At 49.2% G+C, this 15,320-nt stretch overlaps 2 protein-coding genes and 1 long non-coding RNA gene across 6 annotated transcripts in view; 1 reads left to right on the top strand and 2 right to left on the bottom strand.

Annotated features, from left to right (window-relative positions):
• The first annotated feature begins 201 nt into the window (after positions 1 to 201).
• On the top strand, positions 202 to 7,169 carry LOC118219938 (tumor necrosis factor receptor superfamily member 13B). 3 transcript variants are annotated; one of them, XM_035403435.1, is made up of 6 exons: positions 202 to 463; positions 783 to 942; positions 1,980 to 2,104; positions 3,074 to 3,190; positions 4,648 to 4,926; positions 6,450 to 7,169. In XM_035403435.1, exons 3-6 carry the CDS (start codon positions 1,996 to 1,998, stop codon positions 6,788 to 6,790), a joined length of 846 nt encoding a protein of 281 aa, XP_035259326.1. In that variant the 5' UTR covers positions 202 to 463; positions 783 to 942; positions 1,980 to 1,995; the 3' UTR covers positions 6,791 to 7,169. The 3 variants fall into 3 exon arrangements, with proteins under 3 accessions (XP_035259326.1, XP_035259327.1, XP_035259328.1); XM_035403436.1 differs by having other exon boundaries at positions 800 to 942; XM_035403437.1 differs by having other exon boundaries at positions 838 to 942.
• A 7,023-nt stretch (positions 7,170 to 14,192) lies between these two features.
• Positions 14,193 to 14,574, bottom strand: LOC118221435. Its single transcript, XR_004764106.1, has 2 exons — positions 14,465 to 14,574; positions 14,193 to 14,424 (listed from the first exon to the last, which is right to left on the bottom strand). It is a non-coding gene; the product is annotated as an uncharacterized LOC118221435 (long non-coding RNA).
• A 457-nt stretch (positions 14,575 to 15,031) lies between these two features.
• The window catches only part of usp22 (ubiquitin specific peptidase 22), a 34,239-nt gene continuing 33,950 nt past the window's right edge, over positions 15,032 to 15,320 (bottom strand). For both annotated transcript variants that reach the window (XM_035405873.1, XM_035405872.1), the window contains exon 13: positions 15,032 to 15,320. This exon is cut by the window's right edge and continues 571 nt beyond it. The gene's annotated coding sequence lies outside the window, so the exon portion shown is untranslated.

Below are 15,320 nucleotides of genomic sequence, written 5' to 3' on the forward strand. Positions count from 1 at the left end.
TGTAGCACAGAGCATCACAGCACAGCACAGCACAGGACATCACAGTGTAGCACAGTGTCACAGCACAGCACAAAGCTTCACAGCGTAGCACAGGGTATCACAGTGTTCCCCCAGTCTGAGTGCAGGGGCTTCCCCAGGAAGTGCTAAGAACAGCCCTACTCAAATCACCTTGCCCGCAAAGACACACAAGCCCCGCGCACACACGGCAGTATCTGCAAACTCCCCGCGCACACGGCAGTATCTGCAAACGGCCCACCAATACGGCTGTATCTGCAAACGGCCCACCAATACGGCTGTATCTGCAAACGCTCCGCGAACACGTCAGTATCTGCAAACGCTCCGCGCACCCGGCAGGATCTTTAAACGCCCCGCGCACACGGCAGGATCTGCAAACGCCCCGCGCACACGGCAGGATCTGCAAACGGCAGCATCTGCGCAGCACAGCCGGCTGCGTTTGCCTTAGGTAAGTTCGGGAGTCCCTTCGTCTGATTTCACTCATTTAAAGGGTCATTTCTGGTGCCCGCAAAACGCTCTGTGCCTGATTAAGCTTCACACAGTGAGATATTCAACTGGATTAAACTTTGACAGGGTCTGTACGAGTCCCGTAAGGAATCAGATTTACTATGTCTGATCTGGTTTAACACTGAACATTACGCTGCTCACAAAGAACAGCAGTTGAATAACTTATGACGTGAGCAAAGGAAAGTCAGTCAATTATGAAATATCAGAGTTTGAATTTACCATATATTCAGGTTATAAGTGATTACATTATTTTATTACAGAAGTATGTGTTTATAAGGTGGGGAACAGCAGACAGACTTAGAAGCTGTCCTACAGGTGTGGATCTGTGGTGGATCCAGGGGTCCTACCGGCTCGTTTTATCCAGAGCGAACCAGGGAATCATCTCACCTCAGCTTTTACACCTTCGCCTCGAGAACCCAGGTAACGTTCCGATTCGCTTTCAGTGCGAATCTCAGATTAACAATGTGAGACGGAGTTTTTTTTACAGAGGACAGCGAACTAACGTCAGCAATACTAAAACAATAAACAGTTTCAATGGAGTAAATCAATAACTTATTCACTGACACTGAATACCTCTGAATAGTGTACACTATTTGCACACAATGGAAGAAAGAATGTGAATGAACGAATTAGAACGAATATATGCATTTGTGTGTATGTGAGTGCGAGAAAGAGAGAATGTGCGTGTCTGTGTGCAGTTTTTTTTTCTCTCCAGGCAAATATTAAAACTGATCAGAAAATCTGTCTCACAATGAAAAAGCTCCTTCCAGGAGCAAAGATGTAACAATGTATTTTATAAAAAAACTGGATATAAATTAAACTTAACGTAACACATACTTTGACATTGTATACGTCTTATATTTTAATGTACTATATAAATATTTTATTACAGATCTATTTGTGTATGTTTATATTGCAACATCCATATCTTGCATTGTGAACAAGCCGGAATAATGGACGTATGATAAAATGTTTCTGATTCAAGGACGGTCTCGCGATTAACAAATGTAGGCTATTTTGTATTGCTGACGTACGTAGGCCTAACTAGTACTGGCTGCTCCGATATAGCTAAACAAACCTAAATACTGGCTATAGCCTACACTATTCTGCACGCCACAGTTTTAGGACTACACTCATTTTATAGACCTGCCAGCAAGAAGAAATTTGATCCAGAGGGGGACACGTTATACCGAAAAAGTGCAAAATTATTTACAGAAGTACCCCGCAGGCTTACAATTCACAGCTATAAACTATAGCATAATTTACATATGTATTACTGCAATGTTATGGCCTTTTGGGAAAGCATGGGTGCAGCAAAGGCCTATATCGGGAGTGAACAATATCGCACATACAAGTAAGGCGCGCGTTATTCCGCCACATTGCAATCGCGATATAAAAGCGAAAGCCGCGGAATTCCCACGCGCCCCTCAGAACCGGTTCTTTTTTCTCCCCGTTAGATTGCCGCGCGGAAGCATGGATGGAAGCTGCAGCGACAGTGAGTACTGGGACCAGCTCGTGCGAATGTGCCTGTCCTGCGAGAGGAGCTGCGAGCACAGTCAAGGTAGATGCGTCGAATTCTGTGGTGAGTTTCTCTTCCCTCTTTAAAAAAAGATAAAAACAGAGACGTTACAACAGAGACCATCTGGGGCGACACTATACCTGCAAGACCCTTTCCCGTTTATTTCTCAGCCAAGACTGCACTACAATGTCCGCCAGAGGACAGTGACGAGCCAAGACAGTTTATTTAATCCCCCACCGGGGGGAAATGGCTCTAACGGTAAAGAGGTGTCGCGACTAATAACATGAATTTCTATTTGAGTCAACGATCGCGGTTGTGACTTATTTGCAAACTACCTGTTACGTTTCTTTGGAAAGTAGTGAAAACGCCTGACGTAATATTTCATATTCAATTATTGTTTTGAATAATCGTTTTATTATTATTAACGAAAGCCGGAGAAATTACCTGACACAATGTACACCGATAATGCCGTAAAGCTATACATATATAATATAAGCCAGGTATCGCCTGGAAAAAAGCGTTTAAGTGTTTTTTTTTTTTTTTCAGAAGCAGGAAGAATTCAAAACAATAATTTTGCGATTGGTCTCGTGCCACAAGGCAAAAGCACAGCAGTAGGCTACGACACAAGCAGGATGTTAGCAGCGGTAGTCAAACTGAATTTGCTCAACACTACAAATTAACCGTAAAAGAACTCCCACTCCAGAATAGGCTTTCGGAGAACGCCGTCATAGAGATCAGACGGGTGTTAGTTTTGAAAGTTAAATTCCTATAACCTATTCTCACTAATTAATTGAACCGTTTGTCTCAACATTACAGCGCACATTTTACTGTATATCAGAGGATTAATTGCGATCTCTGGCTGCTTGACAGGTGTTAGCCAAAATAACAGAACCAGGACGTGCGGTGGTGACCATTTTGCTGAAGAAAATGCCCTTTTTTGTGTTCGTGATGTTAGCAGCTGCGGCTTCTTCTGACGCGTTCTATCGTCTGCGCGGTTCCTCGCGGTTCCGTCTCTGCTCTCTTCCTCGACAGCGTCGCTCCATTGCCGAGCCAGCCCGGGGAACTTCTACGACCCGCTGCTGAAACAGTGCATGCAGTGCGCGGAGCTGTGCGGGAGCCACCCCGTCGAATGTGCGCAGGCCTGCAAGGGTGAGTGCCGGCCGGCTGCCGCTCGGATTGCGCGTCCGGCCCGGGCGCTACCAGCCAAATCACCGGTCACCAAAAAAAAAAAAAAAAAAACAGCACAAAATGTTCGCAAAACTGACAAAGAGACAGTAGGGCAGCACTGGAAAAGTTATTATTTTTATTTCACTTTTTGTAACTACTGACTTCACTTATAGAGCCTTTTAAAAAATGTTTGACTACGGTGGTATAATCTATAAAATGGCATCAAAGGGCAGCCTTAGCAAGCTCGACACACTCCACCACTCAGCAATCCGTTTTGCCACATGCGCACCCTTCACCACTCACCACTGTGATCTCTACAAACTGGTGGATTGGCCCTCCCTTCATACCAGGCGGATACAACATTGGCTGCAATTAGTTTATAAAACACTCCTGGGAAAGACACCCTGCTACCTCTCAAACCTGCACATTTCCGACAGCAATTACCGCTTAAGATCCAGTGATTTCATTATGCACATCATTCCAAAAGTCTGTACTGTGTTTGGCCGTAATTCCTTTCAGTTTGCCGCTGCAAACGATTGGAACACACTACAAAACACACTCAAACTCACAGCTCTCACATCTCTCAACATGTTCAAACAAAATCTGCAACAGGTCATAGTTGACTGCTGCACCTGCTGACCAGCCCTCTCTTCACTCTCTCTCCCGTTACAACTGTACAAAGTCCAGTAACTCACCTTCTCTTGCACATAGTGTTTATTTATTGGTTTATTGATTTTATTTATTGACTTTTGATTTATTTTATTTACCTATGCCGTCTTTTGCCGTTTCTTATGTACTGTCGTGTCATACTGTATGTTGTACTGTACTGTATCTGTACTGTATGCGTCGTTTTGTGCTGACTGTGTTTTTTTACCTATTTTCTGTTGCTGACACCTCTTGGCCAGGTCATCATTGTAAATGAGAATTGGTTCTCAACTGATTTTACCTGGTTAAATAAAGGTCAAAAAAAAAAAAAAAAAAAAAAAAAAATATATATATATATATATATATATATATATATTTTTTTTTTTTTTTTTTACCACAGGTGCAACTACAAAAACGGTGCCTTAAAGCTCGTGACTTTGACACTTGGATCTGGCTCTGTAGGCTAAAAGAGGAGTAATGTACTCACATCTACGCAATGGGTAGTTCAGTGATAGCACAGTACACTTGAGCTGTCAGGATTAGGACAGAACAGAACAGCGGTGTTCACGTTTATGCTCAGAGAGATGTAGGGTCGGCTTGCTTCTGTTTTAAAATCAGCGACCAGTCCAGACACACAGAACCAGGTGAGGTGAGTTTCCGAGTCACAGCGAAAACCAGCAGACCCTCCAAGGTCAAGAGAGCACACCTCTGTGACTGTGTCAAAAAAATAAAAATGCCAGCATGCCACGAAATAAAAAGGCAGGTTTTCACAGGTCGTTCCTTTACCAACACAGCTCAACCAACCGCCCGGAGTCTGACTCGGCTTCCGGAGGACAGAGCTGCACTTACGCCGTCCACCACCAGGGGGAGCTCCTTCCCGAGAGGGGAGCACCACACGGTCATCATCTACTCCCTCTTGGGCCTGTGTCTGGCCGCGCTCTTCTGCACCCTGTCCGTGGCCCTGGTGGCGCTGCTGTGCAGATCGAGGGGCCGGGGGGCCAGGGGGGCCCGCAGGGCGGGGCCCCAGGAGGAGCAGGAAACCAGCGACGACGCCCTTCACCCTTCTTCCAAAGGTGAGGACGTGGCCTTTCCCGCTGACTCTGGCCAATCCTCCGCTACGATCCGTCACCAACGACAGCACGGCCTGGTACATGCCCTATGCTAGGAACGCGCGCGATGACCAACACGGGGGGGGGGGGGGGGGGGGGGGTGGGTGGTTAGGGTTAGGGTTAGGGCGGGGGGGGGGGCGCGTCTCTCGCCTTCCTTCCCAGCGAAACGAACAGCCTACAGACAAAGAAGGAATCGTTTCCCCTCCAAGGTTCCTCGCTCCAACCAGGATAGGCCTAAGCTGCCACCTGGTGGAGTAGCAGTGCCGGGAGACGGCTGCATTGTATAATGGGTAAGGAGCTGGGCTTGTAACCTGAAGGTCACGGGTCTGATTTCCAGGCAGCACACTGCCATTGTACCCTTTGAGCAAGGTACTTGACCTGCATTGCTCCAGTATATATCCAGCTGTATAAGCGGATGCTATTAAGTTGCTCTGGACAAGAGCTGCTAAATGCCTGTAAAGTAATATAGCCTCAGACTAAAAGAAGCTGGTAAACACATGTATGGCGTGTGAACAGAGCTGGAGTATGTCCCGGATGTGCATTTGCATTTCGCGGGTAGAGTATGTACCCAGCGTCAGGCTGAAGACTGGAGGCGCTGTTGCTGGTTGGTGCCGGATCCGTAGCCTTCACTGGTCCCTGTTTGTAACTCAGCGCAAAACTGAGAACATAAATCATCCTATTGCTTAATTAACTTCCCTCACCACGGTGTCTTGACTCTGAACTGGTGGCTGATTTTGAGAATAAAACAAGAACCAAAAACACCTTGTGACTCACCGTGGAGCAGAATGAAATATTGTTCCTTAGAAATGGAGTCACTGGATCAGCTGGTCTAAAGCTCGGCATGTTAAAACCACACCGCCAGTATCACCACAGACTAACCACACCGCCAATATCACCACAGACTAACCACACCACCAATATCACCACAGACTAACAACACCGCCAATATCACCACAGACTAACCACACCGCCAATATCACCACAGACTAACCACACCACCAATATCACCACAGATTAACCACACCACCAATATCACCACAGACTAACCACACCACCAATATCACCACAGACTAACCACACCGCCAATATCACCACAGACTAACCACACTGCCAATATCACCACAGACTAACCACACCGCCAATATCACCACAGATTAACCACACCACCAATATCACCACAGACTAACCACACCGCCAATATCACCACAGACTAACCACACCGCCAATATGGGGTTTTCCAAACACCAGAAAGTCACTGCAATACAACAGAGCCTCAGGAAGTTCAGCAAAAACAGGAGAGAGAGGAGCGTGAGAGTTGACTATCTTGCTTAGTCTATGGTAGTGTCTTTGACTACACTGCAGTGTCTGCAGATTTATCTTTGTAATTTGATGTTCTCTAAATGCTGCCGATGAGTCTAGGGGGCGTATAAAATTTGGTGGCCACTGCTCATTGGTCCACACCGGTCCCCGTGTCTGTCTTTGTGCAGATCGGCTGATGGACGCGGTGGTTGGTGGGCGGGGTCATGAGGAGAAGAAGGCGTGGCCTACGGTGGTTGGTGGACGGGGTCACGAAGAGAAGAAGGCGTGGCCTACAGAGACGTGCGTTCACTGCTTCCCCGAGCTCCGGGTGCAGCAGCGGGTCGAGGACAAGCTGCCGCCACCCAACGTCTACCAACAGGCCACGGGCATGGCGCCCCCCTCTGAAGCCTCCACGCTACTGTACCAGGACGGCGTCGCCGTAGCGACGAACCGCCACGCCTCACTGCACGGCCCCGGAGGGAAGGACGGCGCCCTGAGGATCATCTGCTCTCCAACACAGAGCGGCTGAGAGGAGACAGCGCCCCCTAGTGGCACCAGGACTGCACCACCATCCACATCAGGCTAGATTTCAAGTCACAAAAAAAAAAGACGTATGAAGTCACAATATTGGGGGTCGCCTTAGGGGAGAACACGTTTAAATGGGATGGTAGTTTGGGGGGATGAAGCTGCTTGGTTTAGTGGATGGTTGTTGATACATGTACTGTTATGACCTTATTTAAAATGTGAGACTATGTTGTTACAGGAAATGGGACAAAGATATCGAGTTCAGAAATTGTTTCACCTTACTGACCATATGAGTGTGTGTTTGTGTGAGTGTGTGTCTGTTTCACAATACAAGGACGTTATGAGTGTGTGTATGTATGTCTGTGAATATGTGGGACATTATGAGTGTGTGTATGTATGTCTGTGAATATGTGGGACGTTATGAGTGTGTGATTGGGTGTGTGTGTATGTGTTTGTGAATATGTGCGTGTGTATGTGTGTGTGTGCGTGTGTGTGGTTCTGTGCGTGTGGTTGTGTGTGCATGTGAGTGTTAGTGTGCGTTTGTGTGTGCGTGTGTGTCTGTGTGTGTATGAGTATGTGTGCACATGTGTGTCTGTGTATGTGAGTGTGTGTCTGTTTGTGTTTGTGTGTGTGCGTGCGTGCGTACGTGAGTGCGTGAGTGTGTGTGTGTGAATGTGAGTGTGTGTGTGTGTGTGTGTGTGCATGCATGTGTTTGGCAGGCTTCAGTGTAGGAAAAACAGAGTAATCATCATGGGTGAGGAGGGAGTGTTTGCTCCCCTCTGAGCTTCCTGAGCTGTTTCAGCAGGCTTGCATCAGCACAGCAACGACGGCATCCAGCAACCAATCCACACGCAGCTCGCAGTCATCAAACAGCCAGCAACCAATCCACAGGCAGCTCGCAGTCACCAAACACCCAGCAGCCAATCCACACGCAGCTCGCAGTCACCAAACACCCAGCAACCAATCCACACTCAGACTACAGCTGCAAAACCGTTAGACTGAGTCGATTTGGTTCAAATGCATTGTGGGTACCTCCTGACCTCACAATGGGCTATGAACCCTGTGCACACACAGCATTCACCTCAGCCTCTGTAAATCTGGAGTCCTGATTTTAGCCGTTAGCAATGCTAAATTCATGTGTACGCCATGGCTGTGTGTGTCTGACTACGAGTGTGTGTGCATGAGCTTCTGTGGGAGTCTGTGTGTATGAGTGTGTGTGAGAAAGATTGTGGGAGTCTGTGTGTTTCAGTGTGTGTGCAAGAGCTCATGTGCGAGTGTGTGTGTTTGAGTGTGTGTGAGAAGGCTTGTGCGAGTCTGTGTGTATGTGTGTGAGAGAAAGCTTGTGTGAGTCTGTGTGTATGAGTGTGTGTGAGAAACCTTGTGTGAGTCTGTGTGTATGAGTGTGTGTGAGAAAGCTTGTGTGAGTCTGTGTGTATGAGTGTGTGTGCAAGAGCTCATGTGCGAGTCTGTGTGTTTGAGTGTGTGTGAGAAGGCTTGTGTGAGTTTGCGTGTGTTTGTGCATGTGTGTGAGAAGGCTTGTGTGAGTTTGCTCGTATGAGTGTGTGTGAGAAAGCTTGTGTGAGTTTGCGTGTGTTTGTGTGTGTGTGAGAAGGCTTGTGTGAGTTTGCATGTATGAGTGTGTGTGATGTTGATACTGGAGAACATGTTATGTGGCATCGACAAACACGGTTCATTTAAGGAGCCTTGTGTTTATGAATGGGAGGACTTCCCTTCACGTGATGAAGGTTCAGAGACTTTGAAAACTGTTAAAATGGCTGCCACTGTCTGTCCACGGGCAGAGGTGATCATCAAGACTTTATTTCCCTGTTTATTTGTACATACATCCCATGTTATTTAGTTTGTTTATGAATTAGTTGGTTTTGAGGAATTGGCAAAGTTGTTTGTTCCTCTGGTGTAAGAAAATTAAACAAAAAAAAAAGAACAATTAAAGATTGGTTTCCCAGACATGGACTAGGCCTTCTTTTTTTTCAATGGAGATCTTCACTGAATTGTTCTTTGAGTCTAGGACTAGGATCGTCATTTTTGAAACCAGCGTGCGCTCTCGTCCGAAGCGCGCGATGCCAGCCGCTGTTTGTTTTGTGAATGGGTCCCGCGCAGACGAGTGCGAGGAAGGCTCTTTCGTACGCCGCGTGCCAGGTGAGCTCGCAGACAGGTGCCCGATCAGCCAGCAGGGGACCAGACGGACAAAGAGGCGCTGCCATCCTTAGCTGTCTGCAAAACCCATCCAGACACAATGCTCTACACCAGCGGTCTCCAACCCTGGTCCTGGGGAGCTACAGGGTCTGCTGGTTTTCACAGTGACTCTGCACTTTATGAATCAATTATATGGTAAATGGCCTGCATTTATATAGCGCTTTATAATTGATGCCTCTCATTCACCCATTCACCCATTCACACTCACACACCAACGGTGAAAGGCTGCCATGCAAGGTACCAATCAGCTCGTTGGGAGCAGTTAGGGGTTAGGTGTCTTGCTCAGGGACACTTCAACACGCCCAGGGCAGAGGATCGAACCGGCAAACCTCCGACTGCCAGACAACCGCTCTTACCTCCTGTGCTATGTCGCCCCCAATTAGAGCAGTAAGCACTGAGCCGAACAGGAAGCCACAACGTAAGCACTGTGCCTAACAGGAAGCCACAACGTAAGCACTATGCCAAACAGGAAGCCACAACCTAAGCACTGTGCCAAACAGGAAGCCACAACGTAAGCACTGTGCCTAACAGGAAGCCACAACCTAAGCACTGTGCCAAACAGGAAGCCACCACGTAAGCACTGTGCCTAACAGGAAGCCACAACCTAAGCACTGTGCCAAACAGGAAGCCACAACCTAAGCACTCTGCCTAACAGGAAGCCACAACCTAAGCACTGTGCCAAACAGGAAGCCACAACCTAAGCACTCTGCCTAACAGGAAGCCACAACCTAAGCACTGAGCCGAACAGGAAGCCACAACGTAAGCACTGTGCCGAACAGGAAGTCACAACGTAAGCACTGAGCCGAACAGGAAGTCACAACGTAAGCACTGAGCCGAACAGGAAGTCACAACGTAAGCACTGAGTCGAACAGGAAGTCACAACGTAAGCACTGTGCCGAACAGGAAGCCACAACATCTTACCCCCCCCCCCCCTCCCCGGGGTGCTGCGAATCCAGCAACCCCACTCCCGACGGAACAGGGAGCTTCATTTGGGTAGAGTTACAATGAGCTGCCAATTACCGATTTGAACCAATCAAAAGGCTCCCGCCCCACGGAAAACCCAATTGGCCCAAACTTCATACAACGGCACGTTGCTCACATTACGAGTTAAGAATATGACTAAATAAAAAATCTCAAGATTTTGTATTAATATGATTAATATACAAAATAATCATGATAACAAGATCAACAAGTTTTCTTAAGCGTCTCAAAATGAATGCATTTGAAGTTTGTCTAAATATATTGTCTACTGAGTCTTTGGCCCATATAACTAACAGGTATTTTTCTATAATTAAGCAATATTGAGACGCATTTTCAAAGGTGAGGGCACTCGCATGCTAATGATAATTACTTTCATTCATAGCAGTGCTTTTACGCTTTTGTGTCGTGACATGCCCAACAACAAGCAATTATGGGTGACAAAAAAATATAAAAGGGGGGGGGGGGGGATGGGGAGGGGGAAACACAAAGCTAATTGATTGCAATTCTTGAACAAGGTGACAGAATCCATCGACACTGGTTAAATTATCAGTACGGCTAATCAAGTCTTTTCAAAGCAGGAAGCACGGGTTAGCACGTTAGCCATCACGCCCACAGCAGCTTCTCAGTAAAGCTCGAAGCGCACGCTCCTAATTTCGTACCGCGGCAGAGACTGCGCCGGTGACGTTCAGTATAATCGTCACATCGCCAGCGAAGCCGTCCCACAAACCTGATCACAGTCCGTGCGAGAAACCGCCTCTCTCTCCAGTGTGTGACCGAGAGAAACCGCCTCCCTCTCCAGCGTGACTGAGAGAAACCGCCTCCCTCTCCAGTGTGTGACCGAGAGAAACCGCCTCCCTCTCCAGCGTGACTGAGAGAAACCACCTCCCTCTCCAGTGTGTGACTGAGAGAAACCACCTCCCTCTCCAGTGTGACTGAGAGCAACCGCCTCCCTCTCCAGTGTGACCGAGAGAAACCGCCTCCCTCTCCAGTGTGTGACTGAGAGAAACCGCCTCCCTCTCCAGTGTGTGACTGAGAGAAACCGCCTCCCTCTCCAGTGTGTGACTGAGAGAAACCGCCTCCCTCTCCAGTGTGTGACTGAGAGAAACCGCCTCCCTCTCCAGTGTGTGACCGAGAGAAACCGCCTCCCTCTCCAGTGTGGCCGAGAGAAACCGCCTCCCTCTCCAGTGTGACTGAGAAACCACCTCCCTCTCCAGTGTGTGACTGAGAGAAACCGCCTCCCTCTCCAGTGTGCGACCGAGAGAAACCGACTCCCTCTCCAGTGTGACTGAGAGAAACCGCCTCCCTCTCCAGTGTGACTGAGAAACCACCTCCCTCTCCAGTGTGTGACTGAGAGAAACCGCCTCCCTCTCCAGTGTGCGACCGAGAGAAACCGACTCCCTCTCCAGTGTGACTGAGAGAAACCGCCTCCCTCTCCAGTGTGCGACCGAGAGAAACCGCCTCCCTCTCCAGTGTGACTGAGAGAAACCGCCTCCCTCTCCAGTGTGTGACCGAGAGAAACCACCTCCCTCTCCAGTGTGTGACTGAGAGAAACCGCCTCCCTCTCCAGTGTGTGACTGAGAGAAACCACCTCCCTCTCCAGTGTGACTGAGAGAAACCGCCTCCCTCTCCAGTGTGACTGAGAGAAACCGCCTCCCTCTCCAGTGTGCGACCGAGAGAAACCGACTCCCTCTCCAGTGTGACTGAGAGAAACCGCCTCCCTCTCCAGTGTGCGACCGAGAGAAACCGCCTCCCTCTCCAGTGTGACTGAGAGAAACCGCCTCCCTCTCCAGTGTGTGACCGAGAGAAACCACCTCCCTCTCCAGTGTGTGACTGAGAGAAACCGCCTCCCTCTCCAGTGTGTGACTGAGAGAAACCACCTCCCTCTCCAGTGTGACTGAGAGAAACCACCTCCCTCTCCAGTGTGACTGAGAGAAACCGCCTCCCTCTCCAGTGTGTGACTGAGAGAAACCGCCTCCCTCTCCAGTTTGACTGAGAGAAACCGCCTCCCTCTGCAGTGTGACTGAGAGAAACTGCCTCCCTCTCCAGTGTGTGACTGAGAGAAACCACCTCCCTCTCCAGTGTGACTGAGAGAAACTGCCTCCCTCTCCAGTGTGTGACTGAGAGAAACCACCTCCCTCTCCAGTGCGACCGAGAGAAACCGGCTCCCTCTCCAGTGTGCGACCGAGAGAAACCCCCTCCCTCTCCAGTGTGACTGACAGAAACTGCCTCCCTCTCCAGTGTGTGACTGAGAGAAACCGCCTCCCTCTCTAGTGTGTGACTGAGAGAAACCGCCTCCCTCTCCAGTGTGTGACTGAGAGAAACCACCTCCCTCTCCAGTGTGACATGAGAGAAACCGCCTCCCTCTCCAGTGTGTGACTGAGAGAAACCACCTCCCTCTCCAGTGTGACATGAGAGAAACCGCCTCCCTCTCCAGTGTGTGACTGAGAGAAACCGCCTCCCTGTCCAGGGTGTGACTGAGAGAAACCCCCTCCCTCTGCAGTGTGACTGAGAGAAACCGTCTCCCTCTCCAGTGTGTGACTGAGAGAAACCACCTCCCTCTCTAGTGTGACGGAGAGAAACCACCTCCCTCTCCAGTGTGACTGAGAGAAACCGCCTCCCTCTCCAGTGTGACTGAGAGAAACTGCCTCCCTCTCTAGTGTGACTGAGAGAAACCGCCTCCCTCTCCAGTGTGACTGAGAGAAACCGCCTCCCTCTCCAGTGTGTGACTGACAGAAACCGCCTCCCTCTCCAGTGTGTGACTGAGAGAAACCGCCTCCCTCTCCAGTGTGTGACTGAGAGAAACCGCCTCTCTCTCCGGTGTGTGACGGAGAGAAACCGCCTCCCTCTCTAGTGTGTGACCGAGAGAAACCGCCTCCCTCTCCAGTGTGCGACTGAGAGAAACCGCCTCCCTCTCCAGTGTGCGACCGAGAGAAACCGCCTCCCTCTCCAGTGTGCGACCGAGAGAAACCGCCTCCCTCTCCAGTGTGTGATTGAGAGAAACCGCCTCCCTCTCCAGTGTGCAACTGAGAGAAACCACCTTCCTCGCCAGCGTTTTATCGAGTCCATATGAAGAAACAACAGGCTGGAAAAGAACAGGAGTCTGAACAAAAAAGAATAAAATTATACCACTGAAAAACACCAAATCAGATGTTAGGCTGTGACCCAGGTGTTAAAGCATCTAACCTATGCGACTGGTAAGTGCTTTTTAACAGCTCTATAAATATGTTTGAAAACTTTATAAGAGCTCTATAAATGTCTATAAAGGCTTATAAGACCCATACAAAGGTGCCTATTAAGGTTTATGCGCCGTATGAAGATGTCTGTAAAGGCAGACAAAAGCTGTTTATAAATGTCTAGAGGTTTGTAAGAGCTCTATAAACAACCTTGCCTTGACCAAGCTGCCTTATGCTCATGTTCACGCGAGGGTGTGGCTCGCTTAGCATTTTCCACCTTTAACCTCTGACTGCTCTTATTTTTAGCACAGTGAAGCTTAGCGCTTGACTCAAAAATAAAAAAAACTTTAGATATAGAGATGTGAAAAAAAGAGATGAAGAACAGAGAGTGCGACAGGAAGGAGAGGAAGGTGCTCTCGTTTGGTTTGTTTTTAATCACTGAAAACAGATGAAGCTTTTTCCCCCCTCACCCCCCCCCCCCCCCCCCAATTCTCCGTTTAGAATCGCTTTTCCTGTTCAGTTCCCTGAATGTCCAGCAGGTGGCGATCAGCGCACCACCGCTCTCCTTTAAAGCCTCGATGGTGGTGCTGTTTTTCACTCCAGAGTGGGCCAGTCTTCCTGTGCATGTGTCGGGGCAGAAGAGATTTAACAAAAAAAAAAAACAAATGTTTTGCAGTTGCACGCGGAGGGGGGGGGGGGGGGCACTGTCCAGGTGACTCGTGCGCCAGACGGCTTTGGAGATTCCAGTATTCAGAGGTGGGGGGGGGGGGAGAACGGGCGGGGTAGGCAATGCCCCCCCACCCCCAACCCCCGACACCTCGCTCAGCTCAACGGATTAAGGAAATTTCACCTTCAATTTTTCACACACACACACCACATGCACACACACACAGGTGCATTCGCACATACACTCACCCCACTCACACTCTGTCTCTCTCACACACACACCCCTTCCATTCTTCAGCTTTGCGCTCACACACACACACACACACACACACACACAGGCGTACGCGCACATACAGACACATAAACGTAACGCAAAAATCAGCGAGAACATTTATAACAAAAACCAAAAACAGGAAAACATGGCTGCCCCCCCCCCCCCCTTCAGTCTCCTGCAGGTCCAGGGAGGGGTTCCGCTCCGAGCCGAGCTCGCCGCGCCATGCCGCTAACATTCCGGTCATTTCCGTGGCGACGCCCCCAGCTGCCGCGCGCCGCCGAAGCTAACGCTAGCGGCTCTGAAGGAGACGTGGGCCCGAAAACCTGGAACCTGTTCCCCCGCCCCTCCCATCGCCCGTGTGACCTGGAACCTGCTCCCCCACCCCCCCCGTCGGCGTGTAACCTGCATCACCAGCGGGACGATCAGATCTGGCAACATCCAATGCCGAAACGCTGCCCGTCCCCGTCCCGTCCCACCCTGCCCCGCCCTCCCCCCATAACTTTTCACCTTAAACCCTCCCCCCAAACACTTTTCAGAAGGGGGGGGGGGCCCGAGGCCGCCTCCCCACCCCCCTCCCACCCCCCCCCCCCCCCCCCCCACCACAGAGCTTCCCTCCCTCTTTTTTCTGAATCTTTCCACCTCCCAAAAGGAACACAATGACACTGCAACAAACGCAAAGCAAAAACAGTTTGGGGGGGTGGGGGGGTAAGTAACCATAAACAAGAAATCAACCAGTTTCTAAAAAAATATATGTATATCCCCTGCCCCTTCAAACCCCTCCTCCAATCAAGCCTGCCCCCCCCCACTCGCTTCTGCAAAGTGGGCGTGGCCTCAAACCTGCCTGCATGTGTCCTTGGATACGGTCTCTATGGAAACGGCGCTCCACCATTTTTGTCCCCCCCAACCTTTGCACTACAACCAAGGATTTTCTTCAGTCTTTTTTTTTTTTCTTAAAAAATAGATGTGTACTAGAATTCATACAGTATTCCATAACCAAATAATCCACAAATAATAATTATCGTTAAATGTATAATAAACAAGTTCTTAATACCATTGTGTTCTGTGTGTGTCGTTTTCTTTTTTTTTTTCCTTTGTGTTTTTTTCTTTTTTTTTGTTTGCATTCAGACCCATGTGCATATGAGAAAACAACTGACAGTGGCAGGGGGTGGGGGGGGGCGGTAAAAAAATAAAATAAAAAGAAGAGTCTTCCAGCACTTGCAGACATA

Source organism: Anguilla anguilla, chromosome 2 (genome assembly GCF_013347855.1).
Source record: "Anguilla anguilla isolate fAngAng1 chromosome 2, fAngAng1.pri, whole genome shotgun sequence".
Taxonomy (NCBI): domain Eukaryota; kingdom Metazoa; phylum Chordata; class Actinopteri; order Anguilliformes; family Anguillidae; genus Anguilla; species Anguilla anguilla.

What these genes read in the sequence shown, in the direction of transcription:
- LOC118219938 (XM_035403435.1), top strand. Translation starts at nt 1,996, where the DNA reads ATGGATGGAAGCTGCAGCGACAGTGAGTACTGGGACCAGCTCGTGCGA. An exon ending in ATGTGCGCAGGCCTGCAAGG is followed by an intron (nt 3,191 to 4,647) that starts GTGAGTGCCGGC and finishes TTACCAACACAG; the next exon opens with CTCAACCAACCGCCCGGAGT. An exon ending in CCTTCACCCTTCTTCCAAAG is followed by an intron (nt 4,927 to 6,449) that starts GTGAGGACGTGG and finishes GTCTTTGTGCAG; the next exon opens with ATCGGCTGATGGACGCGGTG.